Source organism: Cydia amplana, chromosome 22 (genome assembly GCF_948474715.1).
Source record: "Cydia amplana chromosome 22, ilCydAmpl1.1, whole genome shotgun sequence".
Lineage (NCBI taxonomy): Eukaryota > Metazoa > Arthropoda > Insecta > Lepidoptera > Tortricidae > Cydia > Cydia amplana.
The window spans coordinates 3970664-3991224 of record NC_086090.1 but is presented as its reverse complement, the minus strand read 5'-3'; the positions used below and the strand labels follow the sequence as shown (position 1 = coordinate 3991224).

The 20561-nt window shown below is 42.2% G+C and overlaps 1 protein-coding gene across 1 annotated transcript in view; it reads left to right on the top strand.

Annotated features, from left to right (window-relative positions):
• Window positions 1-20561, top strand: part of LOC134658501 (uncharacterized) — a 54103-nt gene that overhangs the window by 23906 nt on the left and 9636 nt on the right. The window contains exons 9-12 of the mRNA XM_063514186.1: window positions 687-872; window positions 3155-3405; window positions 4218-4381; window positions 4725-20335. Of these exons, the coding sequence (XP_063370256.1) occupies window positions 687-872; window positions 3155-3405; window positions 4218-4381; window positions 4725-20335 (16212 nt within the window). The remainder of the gene's footprint in view (window positions 1-686; window positions 873-3154; window positions 3406-4217; window positions 4382-4724; window positions 20336-20561) is intronic.

Sequence of the window (20561 nt, the reverse complement as noted above, 5' to 3'; positions counted from 1 at the left end):
ACTCACGGCAAATTTCTCCATTTTTAGGGTTCCGTACCCAAAGGGTAGAAACGGGACTCTATTACTAAGACTCTGCTGTCCGTCCGTCCGTCCGTCCGTCACCAGGCTGTATCTCACGAACCGTGATAGCTAGACAGTTGAAATTTTCACAGATGATGTATTTCTGTTGCCGCTATAACAACAAATACTATAAAAACAGAATAAAATAAAGATTTAAGTGGGGCTCCCATACAACAAACGTGATTTTTGACCGAAGTTAAGCAACGTCGGGCGGGGTCAGTACTTGGATGGGTGACCGTTTTTTTGCTTGTTTTGCTCTATTTTTTGTTGATGGTGCGGAAGCCTCAGTGCGCGAGTCCGACTCGCACTTGGCCGGTTTTATTAAATTTATTCTAAGCTTAGCATCGTTCGCACAGGTTTCTGCTTGTTAAAAATTAAAATTTATCAGAAGTGTTATAAAAATAGCGTCACGTACCCGACACTTTTCAGAAATGTCCCTTAGGGCCACTTGCACCATTCACTAACCCGGGGTTAACCGGTTAAGCCTGGATTTACCACGGTTACCAGTACAATTTGACACTGGGTTAAAGGTTTAACCGCTTAACCCCTGGTTAGCGCGACGGTGCAAGTGGCGCTTAATGATTGCAACGTTCCGGGTTGAATTTAGAATCGAATACGACTTGCAGGAATCGGAGGCGCGGCTGTACGAGCAGACGCTCGCGGGCTGGTTCACGCAGCTGGGCGGCCGGCTCACGGACAGCGTGCGCCTGCGCGCCGAGTGCGCGCTCACCGCCTTCAGCGTGCACCCCGCGCGCAAGCACTACGAGCGCGTCGCCACCACCGTGCCGCCCACCCCCCTGCCCCTGCCACAGGTCTAAAACATTTCTAGCAGGCGGCCTAGCCAAGGGGACTGGGTCACGCAGCTGGGCGGCCGGCTCACGGACAGCGTGCGCCTGCGCGCCGAGTGCGCGCTCACCGCCTTCAGCGTGCACCCCGCGCGCAAGCACTACGAGCGCGTCGCCACCACCGTGCCGCCCACCCCCCTGCCCCTGCCACAGGTCTCTAAAACATTTCTAGCAGGCGGCCTAGCCAAGGGGACTGGGTCACGCAGCTGGGCGGCCGGCTCACGGACAGCGTGCGCCTGCGCGCCGAGTGCGCGCTCACCGCCTTCAGCGTGCACCCCGCGCGCAAGCACTACGAGCGCGTCGCCACCACCGTGCCGCCCACCCCCCTGCCCCTGCCACAGGTCTCTAAAACATTTCTAGCAGGCGGCCTAGCCAAGGGGACTGGGTCACGCAGCTGGGCGGCCGGCTCACGGACAGCGTGCGCCTGCGCGCCGAGTGCGCGCTCACCGCCTTCAGCGTGCACCCCGCGCGCAAGCACTACGAGCGCGTCGCCACCACCGTGCCGCCCACCCCCCTGCCCCTGCCACAGGTCTCTAAAACATTTCTAGCAGGCGGCCTAGCCAAGGGGACTGGGTCACGCAGCTGGGCGGCCGGCTCACGGACAGCGTGCGCCTGCGCGCCGAGTGCGCGCTCACCGCCTTCAGCGTGCACCCCGCGCGCAAGCACTACGAGCGCGTCGCCACCACCGTGCCGCCCACCCCCCTGCCCCTGCCACAGGTCTAAAACATTTCTACTATAGGGATGATGACACATGTTGAATTTTATAACAAAATCTAGTTAACCTGTCGAATCCCACGATATGACGTCACCATAAGCGTTCTGGCTCATATATGAGCCGTGGGAGCTGACAGATTAAATAGATAGCAAATGAGCAATTTATCACAATAATGTGGATATTAAAATAATATATGGAAATAATACAAAAATAGAGGACCTGGAAGTTTCAAAATTTAAGTTTTTTCTTAACTTCCAAAAAGTAAATAAGTAAAGGATACCATTCGATTCCTTACATTTTATCCAAAAAAATATTGTGTAGCAACTATATACATCAACGCAATATTTCACCGACAAGAATACAATTTTCTTGTTTTGTCCATAATTCAAGGCTCTATGTGACAGTGACGTCACGTTCACATATCAATTTGTTAGGAGCGTTTTGCGAGTGAAGTACGACTGTCGGACTTTGACTATCATTTCTGACGTTTGTATTGCTTTTAATGCAGTGGGTCCCATTGAGACATTTGATCCCAAAAACAAACCTGATCGATTGATACCATTAACCTTTTCGACTCCGTGTCAAATCCAAAAGCTGTCACGCTGACGCCACGTCACCGAAGTGTCAAACTGAAATTGAACTTTATGCATATGCACGTAGGTCTATGTTGCTCTGTGTTATTAATTGGTTTTTGGCGTTGAACCTACGGTGCGGATATATCGGTGGCGTCAAAAAGGTTAAAACATTTCTAGCAGTCGACATCAGGCGGCCTAGCCAAGGTGTCAATCGCTTGCGCTTCGCCATGAATTGCTTTTTATCTCTCTAGCAATCTTCCATATTAGTGTGACAGTGACAGTTGCGTTTCGTTCGCTACGTAGCGTTAGCGATTGGCATGCTGTCTACGGGCGGGGCCAGTATAAAATTGGACGTAGTTTAGGGAAAAGGATCCAATCCACAAAAATCTGTTAGTAAAATTTGAACTTTCTGTCAAAAGGAAAAGTCATTCATTTAAATGACAAATTTTAGAGGATGGATCCTTTTCGCTAAACTGCGTCCAATTATAGGACTCGCTTAGGATAAAAAATAACCCATCGCGCGGATCCGGACGCAAACTCCGAACTTTTTCCCTTGAACGGGGCAATGCGCTTCACTCGTTTCTTGCGAGGTACTCCCAAAGTACAAACTACGACCCGTGAGCGGAGTTGGCCCTGCGCTGCGGGCCGCTTCACTTAGCAGACTGATCCGCACTTGGCAGACTGATCAACGTCACCCGGCGCGCCGTGACGGCTTACCATGAAACTTTCCATACAATAAAATTTACCGAACTCTTTAATGAAGTTTACAGTTTGATGCAACTGACCCTTAATCCGGCCGTCCAAATTCAACAGAAACCAAGTCTAACTGTATTGTAGTACGGGCGATTTTCCGCAACTCGACGTCTTGCGCCTATTTTGCGTGATAGGGGCTAGTCCTGCCAGCCCAGCTCCTCGAGGAATCCTATAGTCTAAGTCTAACTGTATACACTTTCTTCCAGGCCCAAGAATCGATCCCGGAAACCACATCGGAGTACGGCAGTTGGGCCAACGACAGCCGAACACAGAGCAACCTCGTCAAAACGTCGGAGACTCTCCAGCTGAAGCAGTCCCAGCAGCACCAGGCTAACGTGCTGTCCACTGCTATCCTCACTGAAGGGGAGGCTTTGGGGTTGGATCCGGTACTGTGCCAGGATCTGGCTGTTCTGCTCTCTGGGCCGAGGGTCAAGACTCTGTCGTGGGATATGGACAGGTTAGTAAAATACTAGTTAGGGTACTGAGATAGCCAGATGAACATCATCACAGCATTCAGCACCAAGTTTATCTGTATAGATAAACTTGGTGAGAATGTCTCAAGGCTCTCCAGTTTAAGCAGTCCCAGCAGCACCAGGCTAACGTGCTGTCCATCGCTATCCTTACTGAAGGAGAGGCTTTGGGGTTGGAGCTGGAACTGTGTCAGGATATGGACAGGTTAGAGGTTAGTAAATACAAAATACTAGTGAAGACATTTAGATACCGCATAAAGAGAAACTTGGTCAAAATCTTTCAAGATTCTCCAGCTGAAATAACACGGTATTCCGGTCTAATCTATTGACTTATGCGAATATAGCAGTAAAACCTAAGAATTAATAGTATTTGTCACTCAAAGATTGCCGAGTCCTGTTAATGTTCTATTTTCACTGTACATACAGTTAGCAGCAGAAGTTGCTAATTTATTTATTTATTTTATTTGGAAATTTAATTCAGGCAACAAGGCCCATATTACAAATACCTTACAGACTAACATACATATGTATTTTATAAACTTAAAACTAAACACTAGCTATTTAGTCGAGAAAACGGCGTGGCTCCGTTGCATCGGCTGCTCCACCTTTTAACCTTTCTTTTGCTGCTTTTGACGCAGCATTATTGTTCAGAGAATAAGAGCGTGTCAAGGTAATTTTGAACACCTCGCTCGCTTAGCAACTTCTGCTGCTGACTGTACACCTGTATGTTGTTTACCTCTTCTTGAGTTGTTGCATTATCTGTATTACTTAACTACATTCTATCTCATCATTCTTCCAGGGATGTTCTTCTGGAAAACTGCCGCTCGTATATGGAGAAGACCCGCGGAGGCACCCGCGCCGTCACCACCGAGCTCAAGTACCTCAACCTGGACCTCAACGCCTACCAGCATCTGCCTGAGGAGGAAGATGATGAGAATGATGTCTATTACGGCATTGAGAAAGGTTCGTACCCATTTCAGGGTTTATGTTTAATGAGTCAGTGAGGGCCCCAAACAAATTCCGTAATAGAGACCCAACACGTGTCTCCCGAACATCGTCTAGTCAACTCTATGGCTGCTGCTCGACGTAACGTTGGCGCAACTGCGCAGTGATATCATTTTCCTTAGCGCCATAGCGCTGACTAGACGCTCATGCACTAAAGACGCTAGTGTGTGGGGTCTCTAAGCTAATTTACGGTTTAAAAGTCAACATTAAATAAATAAATAAATCACATTTAGTTAAGTAAATTATTTTTATACTGTAATATTTTTGTCTGTGCCTAAACCAACCTTATTATCTTCCGCAGGGTACGAACATGAGGTTCAATTCGAGGAGCCAGAAGAGATATGGCAAAACGCATTCTTCGACCCTGAACAGACGGAAAGTGCCGACGAAACCGGAATGGACCGGGGATTCGGCAAGAAAAAGTCCAGGGCAAGTGTCGTCGATTCTGAAGACGAAGACCCGCTCAGCACTATAGCAGACGCCAAGAAGGAAAAGAAGAAACGCGCCAAAGAGAAGAAGGAACAGAGAAAGAAGAAGACACACAAACGAGATGACAGCAAGGATGGCAGCACGGAGCGGCGAAAAGACAAAGATAAGAAAACCAAAAAGGAGAGAAAGAAAGACAAGTCTGAACAACCAGCGGCAGGGTCATTGAACAGTTTACTGGGAATGAAAGTCGCTAAAGTGTCCTCACCGGTGCAGGACGGAGAAAAGAGAGTAAGAAAGAAAAAGGAACGCCGAAGAGAGTCCACGTTTAGCTACGTCAGCGTCACTGACAGTGATCAAATCTTAGACGACCCTAGCGTTCTGGTCGATGGAGTGTTCTCTATGGACGAACTCAAAGCGCCAGAAAGACTTAGTGCAGATCGTCAAAAACTAGACAATACTAAGACTACAATTAAAAGTGAGATGCAAAGCCCTGTGATAAAAAATGACATTAAAACTCGACCCATGAGCTCACCAACAGTCACAACGACAAGTAGTGACTCTGATGTGACAAGAGCGAAATCGCCTTATTTGACACCTAACCAACTAGCCCACAAACACGTGGTCAATCCACAAGTGAAATCCAGTCTACATAAACTCTTACAGTTTAGAAGGAATCAAAATAAACTCAGAGCCGTGGCTAGACCAGCGCCAGCCCATACTCAAACACAGACCAACTTGGCTAGGCCAGCCTCAGCCCATACACCAACGCAGACCAACTTGGCTAGACCATCACCAGCTCATACTCCAACACATACCAACTTGGCTAGATCAGCTCCAGCCCATACTCCAACACAGACTAACTTGGCTAGGTCAGCCTCAGCTCATACTCTAACGCAGATCAACTTGGCTAGACCACCCTCAGCCCATACTCCAACACAGACGAACTTAGCCAGACCACCCCCGGCACATACTCCAACGCAAGGCAGTTCACTTGTTGGCATGAAAATATACAATCCAGATGATGTACCTAAAGTCTACCTGAATAAAAAACAATGTAAACAGTTGGAAACTCTTTCAAGTGACGCGAATAATCTATTGAAAAGTACTACTGATAACATGCTTAGAACATATAAAGAGTATAGAGATAAACAACAGAGTCAACAGAATGTACATAACTCACAGAAGTATCCGCAGCAATACATCAATCCTGTGCACATGTCACAAAATGTTCTGAATGAAAGCCAAAAACTTGGCCTTGAATACACAACACATAGTCCCGTAAAAGTTATACAGCAAACTATGCTTAACCAGTCACCAAATAGTACTCAAACGAGTTATGCTTCCCCTGCTAAAACGGCAGAACTTATGAGGCCGCACGATGTAATTGTTACGCCACCGAAGCCAACAATAGTGTATCAGCCATTACACAAATCCATGCAAAACTTATCTACTGATAAACAAGAACTTCCTAAGAAACCGCTGCTAATAAATGACCCCAATTACTTCAGTCAGCAGCACGTAAAAGCTAACGTTTCACAGCTCTCGCCAAAAATTATTAGCAATACTGTCATAAAACCACCAACTCAAACCACTACGGCTAAAGATGATTTCACTAAATTGCAAGCGCACAGCAACATACATCGAACGTATATGTCTAAACCCGCGCAAAATGTAAATAGTCAAATGAGGAATTTGAATAGCGACCTTATGCGATCAAAAACGTTGTATGAGAGTCAAAAGCTGAGTAATTCTATGCAAAATATTACTAAGGTGCCAGTATCGAGTTACGACGCTACAAAAAGACACATCCCTACACCTCAAGATATGCTACATGGTCGAGCAAGTCATGCGAAACCTTATAATGTTCCATCGCACAGTGATGCAGTAAATTCGGTCCAACCCTTACATTCTAACACACAAACTTGCCAAAGTGGATCAATTCAAAACCGAGAGAGAGTTGATACTAAGACTCCACTTACATCACAAACGAATGATATTGACGAGTTTTTGAAGGAATTTTATAAAACTATACATGCAGGCTCTGACAAAAATGTCTCCATAGCTTTAAATAAAGATGTTAAATTGACTATTCAAACACCTTCAACAACAGCAAAAAGGACAGACTTAGTACCTCCTCAATGTGCCAAACAACAGTTACAAACTGAGAATGTTCCTGCCACTTTCTCTCGACTCAGTTACATGCATAAGAATAAGCAAAACGAAATCAAAGTTCCGCTAACAGACTCTATTACTTTAGAACTAAACAAAAAGATCATTGAACACAAAATGAGTAAGGCCAAATGTCTGAAAAATGAAATGACAATATCTCGGGTCGGTATAACGAACCCGGATACACAACAACCACAGAAAGTGATTAGGAGAATCAACCAATCTGCCTCGTCCTTAAAGAGAGGTTGTCCCCTGCTGTCTAGTATGTTAGAGGCTACAGGGTCACCACCTGTTAAGCCTCATAGCAATACGCCTACCACCATTCACAATGCTGCTGACAATCTGCCGAATAGAGAAGACGCGGATTTACTACTCCTATTGCGCAATCCAACTCTTATGAAACCAAGTTACATAGATAATTCCTCAATAGGGTCTTTAACGAGCGACGGCTCGCACCAGACTCTAAATCAAACCAAAGTAGAAACTCAGGTTTCAAAACAACAAACTTTAGTGGGCACCAAAGTAAAAAACATCGATATCCTAGACACTTGCTTGACGAAGAAAGAATCTTCGTCTGACGATGAGTGGAAACGCGTTATGGATGCTATAAGAGCCCGTAAAACAGAGCCGCTTGGTCCTAATGCATTAGAACTAGCGCTAAAGAAAGACCAAGGAAGATATTCTCAGGGCAGTTCAAGGACAGACGGCAAGCGTGTGAGCGAGCTTGGACAAAGTTTATTACAAAAGAAATCTTCTGACACTAAGAAACGCGAACACCATAGCTCAAAAGTTAGCTCAACTACTCGTAATCCAAGCACTGATAAACATTCCGAAGTACCTAAAAAGTCTAGAAATTCTGAAGTTATCAAAACGACATCACCAGAAATGCTTCAGAAACAAACTAGTTTAAATATGACGAGGGAAGTTCCTCATACTTCCGCGATTCCAAATTCAGATTTCGATATGCTAGACGACCTAATAGACGATGATTTACGTCGAGAATTAGGAGAAATATCTTCTGACGAGGACTCTTATACTGTTCAAACTGCACCCGTGGCTAAAGGGAAAAGTCATAGAAACATTCCAAAATCAAATTCTATTGTTTCCAAGCAAGCTACTACATCTAAGGAAAGAAGACACATTGTTAATCCTAAGACGATCATACGTAAGAATCAAACCAATTCAACTGTTAACAACAATTCAGCAGATAGTCTCGTTGGTTCTGGCGTGAATACCTTCTCAGCTGACTATACGAATGTGATAGTAAATAATTCTAGTCATCTAGCTGCAACACATATAGAAAACAGACCACAAGAAAGTAAATCTGAGACAGTGCAGCAATATGCACCAACTACCACGATCATAACTGACCAAGTAGCTCAGAATACAGCTAACAATATACTGACACATATAGAAGCGAGCCAATATGTAAACAATATTTTACCGACGAACGTAATACTTGCATCAGTGCCACAATCTGCGCCTGTTGTTGTTATACGCCAAGATCTTGTTTACGATCCATACCCAACGATACGTATCCATGAGAGCCAAGTGAATGCCGAGCTTTGCGCGATAAACCAAAATGTATTTGCTGTAAACGCAGCCCCTAATTTAGCATTATACCAAACTACGCAGTTTGCCACGCCGGTCTTAAATCCATTTATTATCGGCAACGCTACGACTACCATTAATTTATCAAACCCAACTGCAATCGGAAATGAACACGTCACTCAAGACTTCGAAAACAAAGAATTAGACATGCCAGTTGAAGATAGGATAAGCCTGGAAACTGCAATTAGACTTTCAGATGCCGTAAGTGAGACTCCCGAACCTCCAAATCTAGATTTTAATATGAACAGGAATTGTGAAAGAAAGGTGCTATCTCAAGTGCATGAAAATCATACGAATGATGTCGACAAGGAATCTCATACACGCAGGTTGTCGAATAACGATGTCCCTTTAAAAACGGAACAAGACAAGGAGAGAATAAAACTAAAGCGCCAGTCCCTTATAAATAGAAAGATAAGTCACTCGGGCGGGCTTCCACCTATAGCTCTCAAGTACACACCGTTAAGTAATAAAGTAACTCTAGGAAAGCTTTTACAGCAGGAATCGCCGAAAAACGACACTGTTGAACCTAATACCAGATTAGTGACAAGCACTAAAAATGGCATTGTAGCGGCAACCGCAAGTGTAAAGACTCCAGCAAAGGAAGCGAATAATGAAAATATAGTTTCTACAGTTCAAGCGTCAAGTGCAAAAGAGAACAAACAATCTTGCCGGCGTATTTGGCTAAGATCATCGAATAAGATAACGAATAAAAAAGTGGCACCTGTTAAACGTACTCGAATGCCACTTAATAGAAATACAATCAAACTAAAAGTAAAAGATAATGCTTTTACGCATGATAATACGACTGTTACTAATGTAAAAAATGAAAACAACATAAAAATAAAAGACAGCATAAAAATTGCAACGCGTACTTCAAATAGAATACTCAACAAAAATAAAAAAGGTAAAAATGAACCCTCAAGTACATTAGAAACGCAACAAAATGTTGTTGATAATAACGAACTAATTGATTTTGAGGAAAAGCTAAACAGTTCTATAGTATTAAAGTCCTCAGTTGCAATGGTTGAGACTTGCAAGCTTGAAAACACATCGATGCAACAACTGAAATCAAATGATTCAGTCACAGAACAAGATAAACAATCAGAAATTATCAAAAATACTAATGTCACATCTCAATCTAGTAATAAATTGGAACCAACAGTGGTGATAGAAAAACTAAAAAATCAACTAGGCGATCAACTTGTTATTAAAAGTACGCCTGTCAAAACATCTGTGAAGGAAGCAACTGTTATCGGTAAAAATCAGAATCTGACAATATTAGCAAATAAAGATATAACTAAAGGCACGAAAGATTGTGTTATCCCCAAAAAGTGTACTTCGAATAAAATCGATGTAAAAGCAACACCCAAAACTTCTGGTTCTGAAGCTACTGGACTTCCGCTTTTTGTTGATGATGCAACTAAGTTAAAGCCAACTGTAATCGAAGACCAGAAAGTTGTTAAACAAACTACTGCAGTTGGTTCATCGATTCTGCTTGATGAAACTAAAAAATTGAAGTCTGTGGTAGTTGATGACCAAAACGTTGTCATACAAAAACTGGCAGTCAATTTACCACTTAATGATCAAAACGTGGTTAAACATTCTGAAACAACAGAAAATGTATCTATTTCAGCTCAGAGACGTGGTTCTATAAAAGTCAGAAGAGATGAATTTAAATATAATATGTCACAAATATTGAATATTGTACCGAACACAGATATGCCAACAGTTACAACGACGGTTATCAAATCCAACAGTAGTGTTATTTCACCAAATACAGGCACTACGATGCCTACGAATGCCGAAAGTAAAATAAATATTGAAAACGATCTGCAAAAACCAGTGCAAATATCACCCCTAAAGTGCCCTAACGTAAATAATAATCCCGTGTCGGTGGTAGAAGACGATATTGTGCAGATCATCGAAACATCAACAGGAGAAACTCAACAAAAGAAAACGAAGGATGAACATTCAAATACTGTAACAATAGCATGTAACCCACTTGATGAAACTCCCGTGTCGGTGGTAGAAGACGATATTGTGCAAATCATCGAAACATTAACAGCAGAAACCCAACAAAAGAAAACGAAATATGTACATTCAGATACTGCAACAATAAAATGTAACCCACTTGATGAAACTCCCGTGTCGGTGGTAGAAGACGATATTGTGCAAATCATCGAAACATCAACAACAGAAACTCAACAAAAGAAAACGAAGGATGTACATTCAAATACTGCAACAGTAAAATGCAACCCACTTGATGAAACTCCCGTGTCGGTGGTAGAAGACGATATTGTGCAAATCATCGAAACATCATCGGCAGAAACTCAACAAAAGAAAACGAAGGATGTACATTCAAATACTGCAACAGTAAAATGTAACCCACTTGATGAAACTCCCGTGTCGGTGGTAGAAGACGATATTGTGCAAATCATCGAAACATCAACAACAGAAACTCAACAAAAGAAAACAAAGGATGTACATTCAAATACTGCAACAATAAAATGTAACCCACTTAATGAAACTTTGAGTAAAGGCCAACAGGAAACTATAGATACAAGTAAGTCGCTTTTGTGTAAGGAAAATATCAATGAAGTTCTTAATGACAAAAGTGCAAATCAGAACTTTAGCACTGAAAAGGTGGACGAGCGCAAATTTGTCGATCGACAGTTATCAAACCTGAAACAGTCTAATATAAATGCCAAGCCAGAAACACAACACAACAATCTTAAAGATATCGAAAGGCCTGAACTACAAGCAACGAATCATGCATTGAGTGGTGGTGGTCGTAAAAATGTTATTGATACTAAAAAAAATAGTCAAAAGACTGGAATATTCATGAAAGGAGATATAAAAATTGAAGAAATTTCTTTAGACGATCCAAATAAAAAATTAATTCGTATTTCTCTTCCGAATGGCAAAGTATTCAAAGCTACGATTTTTGGTAAAGTACATGGTGATTTCGATTCTTTGTTCGAGCACCCCACCATGCGAGCTATTCTAGCGGGAAACACTCATAACGACGGAAAACGATACACTGTGAATTATAAACAAGTCCAGATGAAAAATGATCCCACTAAAATATCTCATCAAATTCAGGATTTACGTATTAAAGTGGCGGACGCTCCGTCGAAACCTGTTGACACTGTAAATTTAATTAGTGACGAGGAAGAAGAGGTTCAGACTCGTAGTTTTAACACTGAATTTGGAAAATATGCCACAAATCATGATCAAGAAACAATTGCCATACATCAGAAAAAGTTTGACCAAAGATGCGAAGTCAAAATCCTTAAAGGTGACTTATTTAAAAGCAATAGAACGAAGCCTAAATCAAAACCATTGCCGTTGGAAAAGAACTCGTTAATGACCAGACACCAGAGTAAACTGTTATCTTTAGCATCTTCAATAACAAGTATAATTACTAAAGAAGAAACTGATTCTAATGCCGATAAATTAACTCAAGCACAAACGACACCTACTCCTTTATTGGGACAAGCTACTCCTATAGTTTCAGATACGACTGATGTCATCGAAATTGACGATTCTTCTAATGACAGTATAGAAAGCCAAACACTAGAATCTCACGATGATAATAACATAGAGCCTGCGAAACTTGCGGCGATGGCGAATTTATTGTTACAAGATCTTGGTTTAGAAACAGAGAAAGTTAACGTCCCTTCTCCTGTCAAGAGCGGAGCCGCTGTTGTCAATTTGAAGAGCGCATTACTACAGGAACTTGGTATAGTTCCAGCGGAAACTCCAGTTATTGACATAACTGAAAATGACGACGAGGAAGTGGTGATTTCAACAGACGTTCAGCAACAAAATAAAAGTTGTGACGAAACGAAAACGGTAACTGATGTTGCGACGGGAGAAAATAAGATAATCAGAAACGAAGAACAGTATAATCTTAAAAAATGTGTTGTGAAAATTGTTAAATGCGATACTCTTATTAAGAAATATAAACTTATGAGAAAAATGAAGCATTGCTATGTTAAAATGGAGCGGCTTAGTAACTCAATTCTTCAAACTGAACGCGTTTGTAGGAGTGAAAAAACAGGTGATAGAGAAACAGACGAAATTAAACAAGGCAATGCTGAAGATTTTATTGAATTCGATGTTGATGGACCATGTAGTTCACCACAGTTATCACGTTGTCCTTCATTATCAATTTTAAATAGTTGGGATGATGACAGTCAACCTTCACTGGAAAACCCATACTGTACTTCACCGGTTATGGAGATTTACGATACATTAGTACAGTTGCGCAATAAACTAAAAACTGAATTGGTCAGAGAATCTAAAGTGCTGCTACCATCGACTTGTGATTCTGAATGGACCATGACAAAATTTGGATACAGTACTCAAGAAACTCTATCAGCATCATCTAACGCACCAGTAACAGATATCCGAAACCTGTTGCCCGTTTGTGATAACACTGAGAGTGCAGAAAAACTTATAATGGCATTCGAAACACCCAAACTTCTAACGATAACACTAAAATTCCTAGAAGATAATCCCAATTTACTATGCCGTTGGGAATTTGCACGTAGAAGAGAATTAATGTTTAAAATCAAATCTTCGCCAAATAAATTAAAAAGAAAAGCTGAAGAAGTCGTAGTTGGTATTGTTGCGAATAAAGTATTGAAATTAAGGACATTAGCGTTGAAAAGTTTAAACTCCAGCCTTAAAGCTCCTGGTATGCCCATCGATAAAGAAAATAAGGAGTTCCAGGCAGACTCTTTTGAAGCTTACCCCAAATATAAAACTACGACTGTCGAAAACATTAAAGATGTTTGTCTGATTATGCAAACTGACAAGACAAGTAACACTGATATGAATTCTCAAAGTGAGGACAAGCACGAAGAGACCAATCTACAAGATACAAAGATGATTGCTGATTCCATAATGAGTCCAACTGATATTGAAAAACTTGGGAAAGAAACGCACGTAACCGGTAGTCTTATGGACAATACAGAAACGGAAGAGTTGGAACCAGCTCAATCTGAAACAATCATGGGTGACTACAATGCTTTTCAATTAAAAGAGTTTCCAAATTGTGTCACATGCTTACCTAGCGATATTGACACTTTCGACCAAGATTTTGGACTAGAATATCGAGAAGTATCTTCCCCTTCATTGCTCAGCGATTATGTTGAAACTTTTGATGAAGAAAATAAAATAAACAAAAATTTCTTCAATGAAGATATAGTAAACGATAATACGCCCTATTCAAAGGTGATTACAGCGGACAATCAAGAACTAATGTGTCCGCCACCGCTTAGCGCTAGTACCGGAGGTGACGATGAAGAAAAACAAACAAATACCGACGCTGTTAACGAACAGTCAGCAAACGATACACCTACACATTCGAGGGATGACAATTCTGTCACATGTCTGGCAAAATTTGGAGATGACAACGACAAACTAAACTCTCCATCACCATTTAGTAATAACAACGAAAATAATGGAACAAGTATAAGCTTTAGCAATGAAGAGACAGAGCTGAATGACCTTTCACCTTTAAAGGAAGTAGATAATTTAGTCGCGTGCTCACCTAAAGATATGAACTCATTAGAAGTCAAAGATACTATAGAAGACATCCAAGAGGTAACTTCACCGTCGCTCACCAATAATAATGAATGTGATAAAGAAAGTAACATACGTATTAATATCAATAACGAGGAAGCAGTAAATGACGTATCACAATCGAACGAAGTAGAATATCCCGCCGCATCATCTAGCGAAACTGACTGTTTAGACAGAGACATTACAGAGGATAACCAACAAATAACGTCCCCGCTGCCACGTAACGATAATGCCGAAGCTGACAACGAGAAACAAATGGATATTAACTTAAGCAATGAAAAGGCGGTAAACGGTATGTTACTATTGAAGGACGTAAAAAGTTTCGACTCTTCAGACATTACTGAAAACTACCAAGAAGAAATGTCTCCACCGCCGCTTAGCGATAATACTCAAACTAGCGATGAAGATGAAGCAAACGATCTATTACAATCGAAGGAGGTAGCAAGTTCTGCCTCATCACCTGGCGAAGCTGATTTCGGCAAAGATTTCTCCAATGACAATCAAGAAGATATGTTTCCTCCACCGCTTAGCAATAATACTGAAACTGACGATGAAGAGAATCAAATGAGCATAATTAACAGCAACAACAGACAGTCAAAGGAGGTAGAAAATTACATGGTAGGCTCACTAAGCGAAACTGACTATTCCAACAAAGACAACATAGAGGACATCCATGTTGTAACTGCGCCAACACCTTTTAGCGGTAATAGTGAAACTGTTCATAGTGACGAACAAATAAGTACAGACCTCAGTGAATCTGTCACTACGGACAAAGATGCTACAGAAGATACACAAACAATAAACTCTCTCATACCGCTCATCGAACATACTGAAACTAAAGAAGAGCATATGAGTAAAAATGCCAGTAAGCAAGATCCAACTACCGACATTTTGCATATAGAAGAAATGAATATCAGTGAGGGATTGGATGAAATCTCTATAGACGAGCTACCTACTGAAGTTTGTGAAGTTGTGGTTATTGCTACAGACGTTGACGATGTAGATATTGTTGAAACGTTGATGAACACCAGTAAAGAAATAACACAAATGGCTAAATACGATGCTTCGGGAATAAATCACAATTCGGAGATTAAATCACCAGATTTTATAGATAGTAACACAATCACTTTTAACTATCATGATTATACTAAACGGGCCAAAAATAAACAAGACATTACTAAACAAAATTCCATAAGTAGCAATATTACTGACTGCACAAAAGAGAATGTTGCCGTAACTGATTTTAAAATCGAAAGCTTAAGTTTAAAGGAGCAGTCTAGAAAGGACACATCCTCTTGTGAAATAATTAGTAACAAAAATTGTCCTCTAAAATCAAAGCCGGAATGCAAGTACGAGTTAATTCAAGAAGATGATTTCTTAACTGTAAACATAACTGAAGACAATAACAAAACAAAAGCTGTATTTTTAAGTTCCAACGTTGTTGAGGAAGACACAGTTGTTGCGTCGCCTTGCTCTAATAATGCTGATGATATAAATCTAAAAGGTTTTGAGTTCGAAGATGTATACATATTTCCACTAAGCCAAGCAGGCAGCAATAACAGCAACCTATCTAACGACAGCCTTGTTCAAGAACTAAATAGTGAAAGCGTCACTTACGATGTACCGAACGACCTACATGATATCGATTTTCACATAAAAGAACCTGAAATTACGTATTCCCGAAAACGTAAAATGAGCATGAGAGACGTAAAAGTTTCAGAAAAGAAATATAGGAAAGGCAAAAATATTGACTGTTCAAAACAAACTAAATTTAGCATGATCGAATTAGCCTACAGCAAAGAATATAAGAGACTACTAGAATATTGTTCGTCAGTTAAGTTTTCATATTCACGCCCTTTTCATAAAGAATTTATTGAAATTGAAGGTCTAATGGGCAACTGGCCCATAAATAGCGTTTGTTATGATGTCGCTTCAGGTGACGTTGCTGATGAACGTTTATTTGTGGATTTAGAAGATTATGATAGTTATCAACCGGATCCCGCAACACAAACGTTTGTTGAAGAAATTAGTTACGAATATAATAAAACTGATGCCGCCCTAGAAGACCCAAACATTGAGGCTAGTGAAACAAATTTCAATATGGGTTTTGGTGAGGGGTCCGGCAGAGTCATCCAAATTTTGAACAAACAAAGCGAATCAAATATTTCGGCTGCGACTCTGTCGGACGTAAAGCAATCTCAGCCGGTTTCTAAGTCCGTAGACCCCGACGACTGCAACGATGTAACAACGAACAATGACGATCAAATAAAGAAAATAAGGCAACATGTAAATTTCATCGAACTACGGGATAAGGTTCGGCAATTTTTCAAGAAATCAACCGATGAACTGAAGTCTGATTGGGTGCAGCAGAACATAAAAGATGAACTTCAACCGGAAGATTTCCCTTTTGGTCTTTGTAGTTTTGATTATGTAAAACCAGTCCCAACAAACGTCATAGTCCAAGTGGTTCAAGTAGGCCAGCTTCCCGTGAGTGCAGCTGCTCAAAATCCAGTAACATGTGACCCGCGAGTGACACAGGTGTCGGATGCCAGTCCGTCCCAGTGTTCAGTGGACAATAGCCCCAACGATGATTCTCAATCTGAAATAAAAACCGAATATACAGAGTTAACAACTGCCGATTTGTCTTTACCTCTCCATGAATATGCACAGCAAAATCAAGGTAGTCTCGCATCTGAAGACACCAATGTTGAGCTTACTGAACAAACAATTTCACTTGAAATGGAAATAAAAGCAGAAGAAAGCCCTGAAATAAAACAAGAGCTGCCAGACATAAAAGATGAGAAAAGTAACTCTTCTGATACAGAGTTGCATACTCTAAACAACGCAACGCCCGAAAATATAGATTACTCCTTCGAAAATAATACAGTCAAGTCTAATGCCAGCAGTGTAAATTATGACTCTTCTGAGCAAAACAGTTCTGAAACGTTTTCTCAGCCGCGTCAACAAAATGGAACCTCGGAGAAGACGGATCAAATCGCGCATGCCATGAGCGCTGCTGGCATCACTACAACACCAGAGGCTGTAACTAATACTAGAGCTCACGCTTTAGTAAATATCCTTTCTCAGAAGATACGACAAGGCTCCGTAAACACCACGCAAACTACCACAAATACGTACTCCAAGACATCAATTAACGCAATGGCTCTACAGCAAGCCCTAGCCCAAATTTTGCCCCCACCGTTGAATCAGACGGGGTCCAGTGAAAATAGCCAATCACAGTCGACGCCAGTTGGGCCTCAAGTTCTGCATATTGTGCAAGGGAAGAATTCTTCGGGCAATCAGATTACGCTTGTAGATAACTCTCAACAGTCTGTTATAAGCACGCCTAACGCAACCCAGGTCCTGCATATTGTGCAAAATAAAAATGCGACATCGGGCCAAGCTTCCAATGGGACCCTAACACCACAAGCTAACTCATTTAGCGGCCTCTCATTGGTCGACGCCGGTCTTCAACAGGGCGGGAACCAACTATTACATATTGTCAACACAGGAAACCAGAAAACTGGTAACCCTGGCCAGTTACTAAAGCGTGTCAATCTTCTAACTAATCTTACTAATGTACAAGGGTCAAATGAGCAAAAAATGGTACAATTCGTGTGCAAGTCTGCGGACGGCAAAGCTATTCAACTGAACGCACCACATCAGCGAAGTATGGTCTTAAGACTACAGCCTATTGAGACTCCCAATGTTCAGGCCCCGTCCACGAAACCTTCGGAGTCTCAAGACCTGAGCACAACAACTGGTTCGACTACCAATAAAGAAAGCGCTAGCCAACAAGAAATTAAGTCTCGTTCCATCTACGAAGAAAATTACGCCAAATTCATACAGAACTCATCCAGCAAAACGCCTGGCTTAGAAAAATCTACTAGCTTGCCAAAATTTAACCAAGCATTTGGTAAACCGGTATTTCAAGAAGGCAGTCAAAAACAAGGTGAAACAGCAACAAACAATTCTCATTTACCTCCCGTGAACAACAACTCTGAGAATTCTGAATGCACGGGCAACGATAATGCAATTAACTTGGAGCACATGGGGAATATTTCAAGCCCGCCACTGCTTATTAGGAAACCAGTAGTGACTTCACAATCGCAATCCAATATCGTGCAACAAATTAAGCAAACAATCGCGCCCATGAACATTCAAACTATGCACGGTGGGGTCATTTACACGCGTCAAATACCCGTCAATATTGGCGGAGGACAAACTATAAATTTAATAACAGTCCCTAGCACCGAGTTAATAAATGATGACTCATCTAAAACACAATCTCAAAACAACCAGGGAGAAATAGAGCCATCTATTATTAAGATTGTCCCTCAAAGCCAGACTACAACAAATAATGAGAGTTCGCAAGAAGAAAGTAATAGTCATGCAAGTGGTTCGAACGAAAATACTCAAACTCCTCAGCCACAGCCAGTCTTAACACAAATGAGAATAAAACTACCCATGTTGAGTAAAGCCCCGCAAATGGTACCCGGTGCCAGAGTGGTCAGACCATCGTTTTTCCAAATCCAAAGAAACGTTATTGGCGGTGCTAACCAACCGGTATACCAACAACTTGTGTTAACGGCTGCCCCGCCGCTGGGCCAACAAACGATTAGACTGCCATCTCAAGCAACCCGGCCTGTTAAAGTTCCTTCTGATAGTCAATCGTCCTCTTCTGAATCTCAGATGAGCTCGTCCACATTAGAACAGCTGCGAGAATTCGACATGGTTTTAGAACAAGTGAAAGAGAGAAGCACATCGACGCCAAGTGCAAACTCAAACAATAGCTCTTTTAAAATACATACTTCTTCAGACACTACGGATGGTAATGCTTCTAGCAACTGTTCCACAGAATCAACCTCACAAGTGCTATACTCTATCGGAAACAATCAGTCGCTAAATGTGGCTTATGTTAACAGAAAAACTACTGTGACTACTCCGACAACGTCAACCTACGTGCGTTCGCCGGACTCCTCGGGTATCGCAGATTCACCGACATCTTCGACGCACGCAATACCTCACACTATGACCACAGACTCGTCCCCCACGGAAATGTCTTCCCAATCAAAACCGAAAGTGGGCTCTAAATCAAAATCGAGACCGAAATCGACCTCAAATCCACCGAACACGCTTAAACTGAGCTCCTCTATTCCGCCGAAGACTTCATCACAGAAACCTTTAGAAGACGAGCAAACTACTCAACGGATACTCTACATACTGGCTGAATATAAAGAGCAAGTGGAAAACTCACCAGACAAGGATAAACCTGCACCACGTAGGAGGTCCAATCCGCCTTCCAACCCAGGATCATCGAAACGCAAGAAGAGTTCCAGCTCACGTCGATCAGGAACGAGGGATATGAGTCCCGTTCACGGCGAAGACACCTGCCGCACGATGGGCTCGGAAGACAGTAGTTGCGGTACTTCTCAAGGGGACTGTACAGAAAGCTGCCTAGACAGTCACTCTCCACAAGACAGTCCGCGTAAAGTTGCCCGAAAGATAACCTTTGATCAAGATCTAACGGTCACTCAACCTCGGCCGCAACCTCAGAGAAATGTTATAGTGGCTGACGGGCAGACGATCACCGTCGCTCGCGGGACCACTGGAAAACCAGCTACTGCAGTTCTGATGCCAGCTAACTACATCTTACCCGTGTCTATGGTGAAAGGCGGTCAGCAGATCGCTATTGTAACCAATCGAGGCCCGAAATTATTGACTGTTGGAGGCGAAGGCGGCGCGACCAACGCGCTGCTGCTTCAGCGGTTGATAGGGCCGGCGGGTTTGAAGCCTGTGCTAGCCCGCCCGGGGGTTCGACACGTGAGACTACCTACGGCTGCCTTACATAACCTTCAAGCGTTTAACTTGGCAACAGCGACAACGGTTCAGCCTCCAGACAGCACAGCGTCGCCGACACCGGGTCCAACGCCTCCTGAGCTCGTCGATACGCGCGCCACTAGCTCTCCTTGGACTGATCGGGACGAGGTGAAACCGGAGCGCAGCTCGAGCCCCGAGGGCTCGGAGCCCTGGAACCTTCCATCCACCGACGCGCACGATTACACCTACGAGGAGACCGTGCGCACTGACAACATGGACCGAACCGTGCTGGTAAGTTCAACATTAATTCATGGGTCTTTATTATATTTGTTAAAATCGCTGGAATCATCAGTGGATTTGGAATATATTTTTAAAATCATGCTACCAAATGCTACTGTAAATTGAATTCTTAAGCGTCTTATAATGTCTAAAACTCTAAAGATCTATTGGCGAATTTTATAATGGTTAAGAAAGAATTGAGACTTATGATGGTAGGTACTAGGACTACTGATGATTC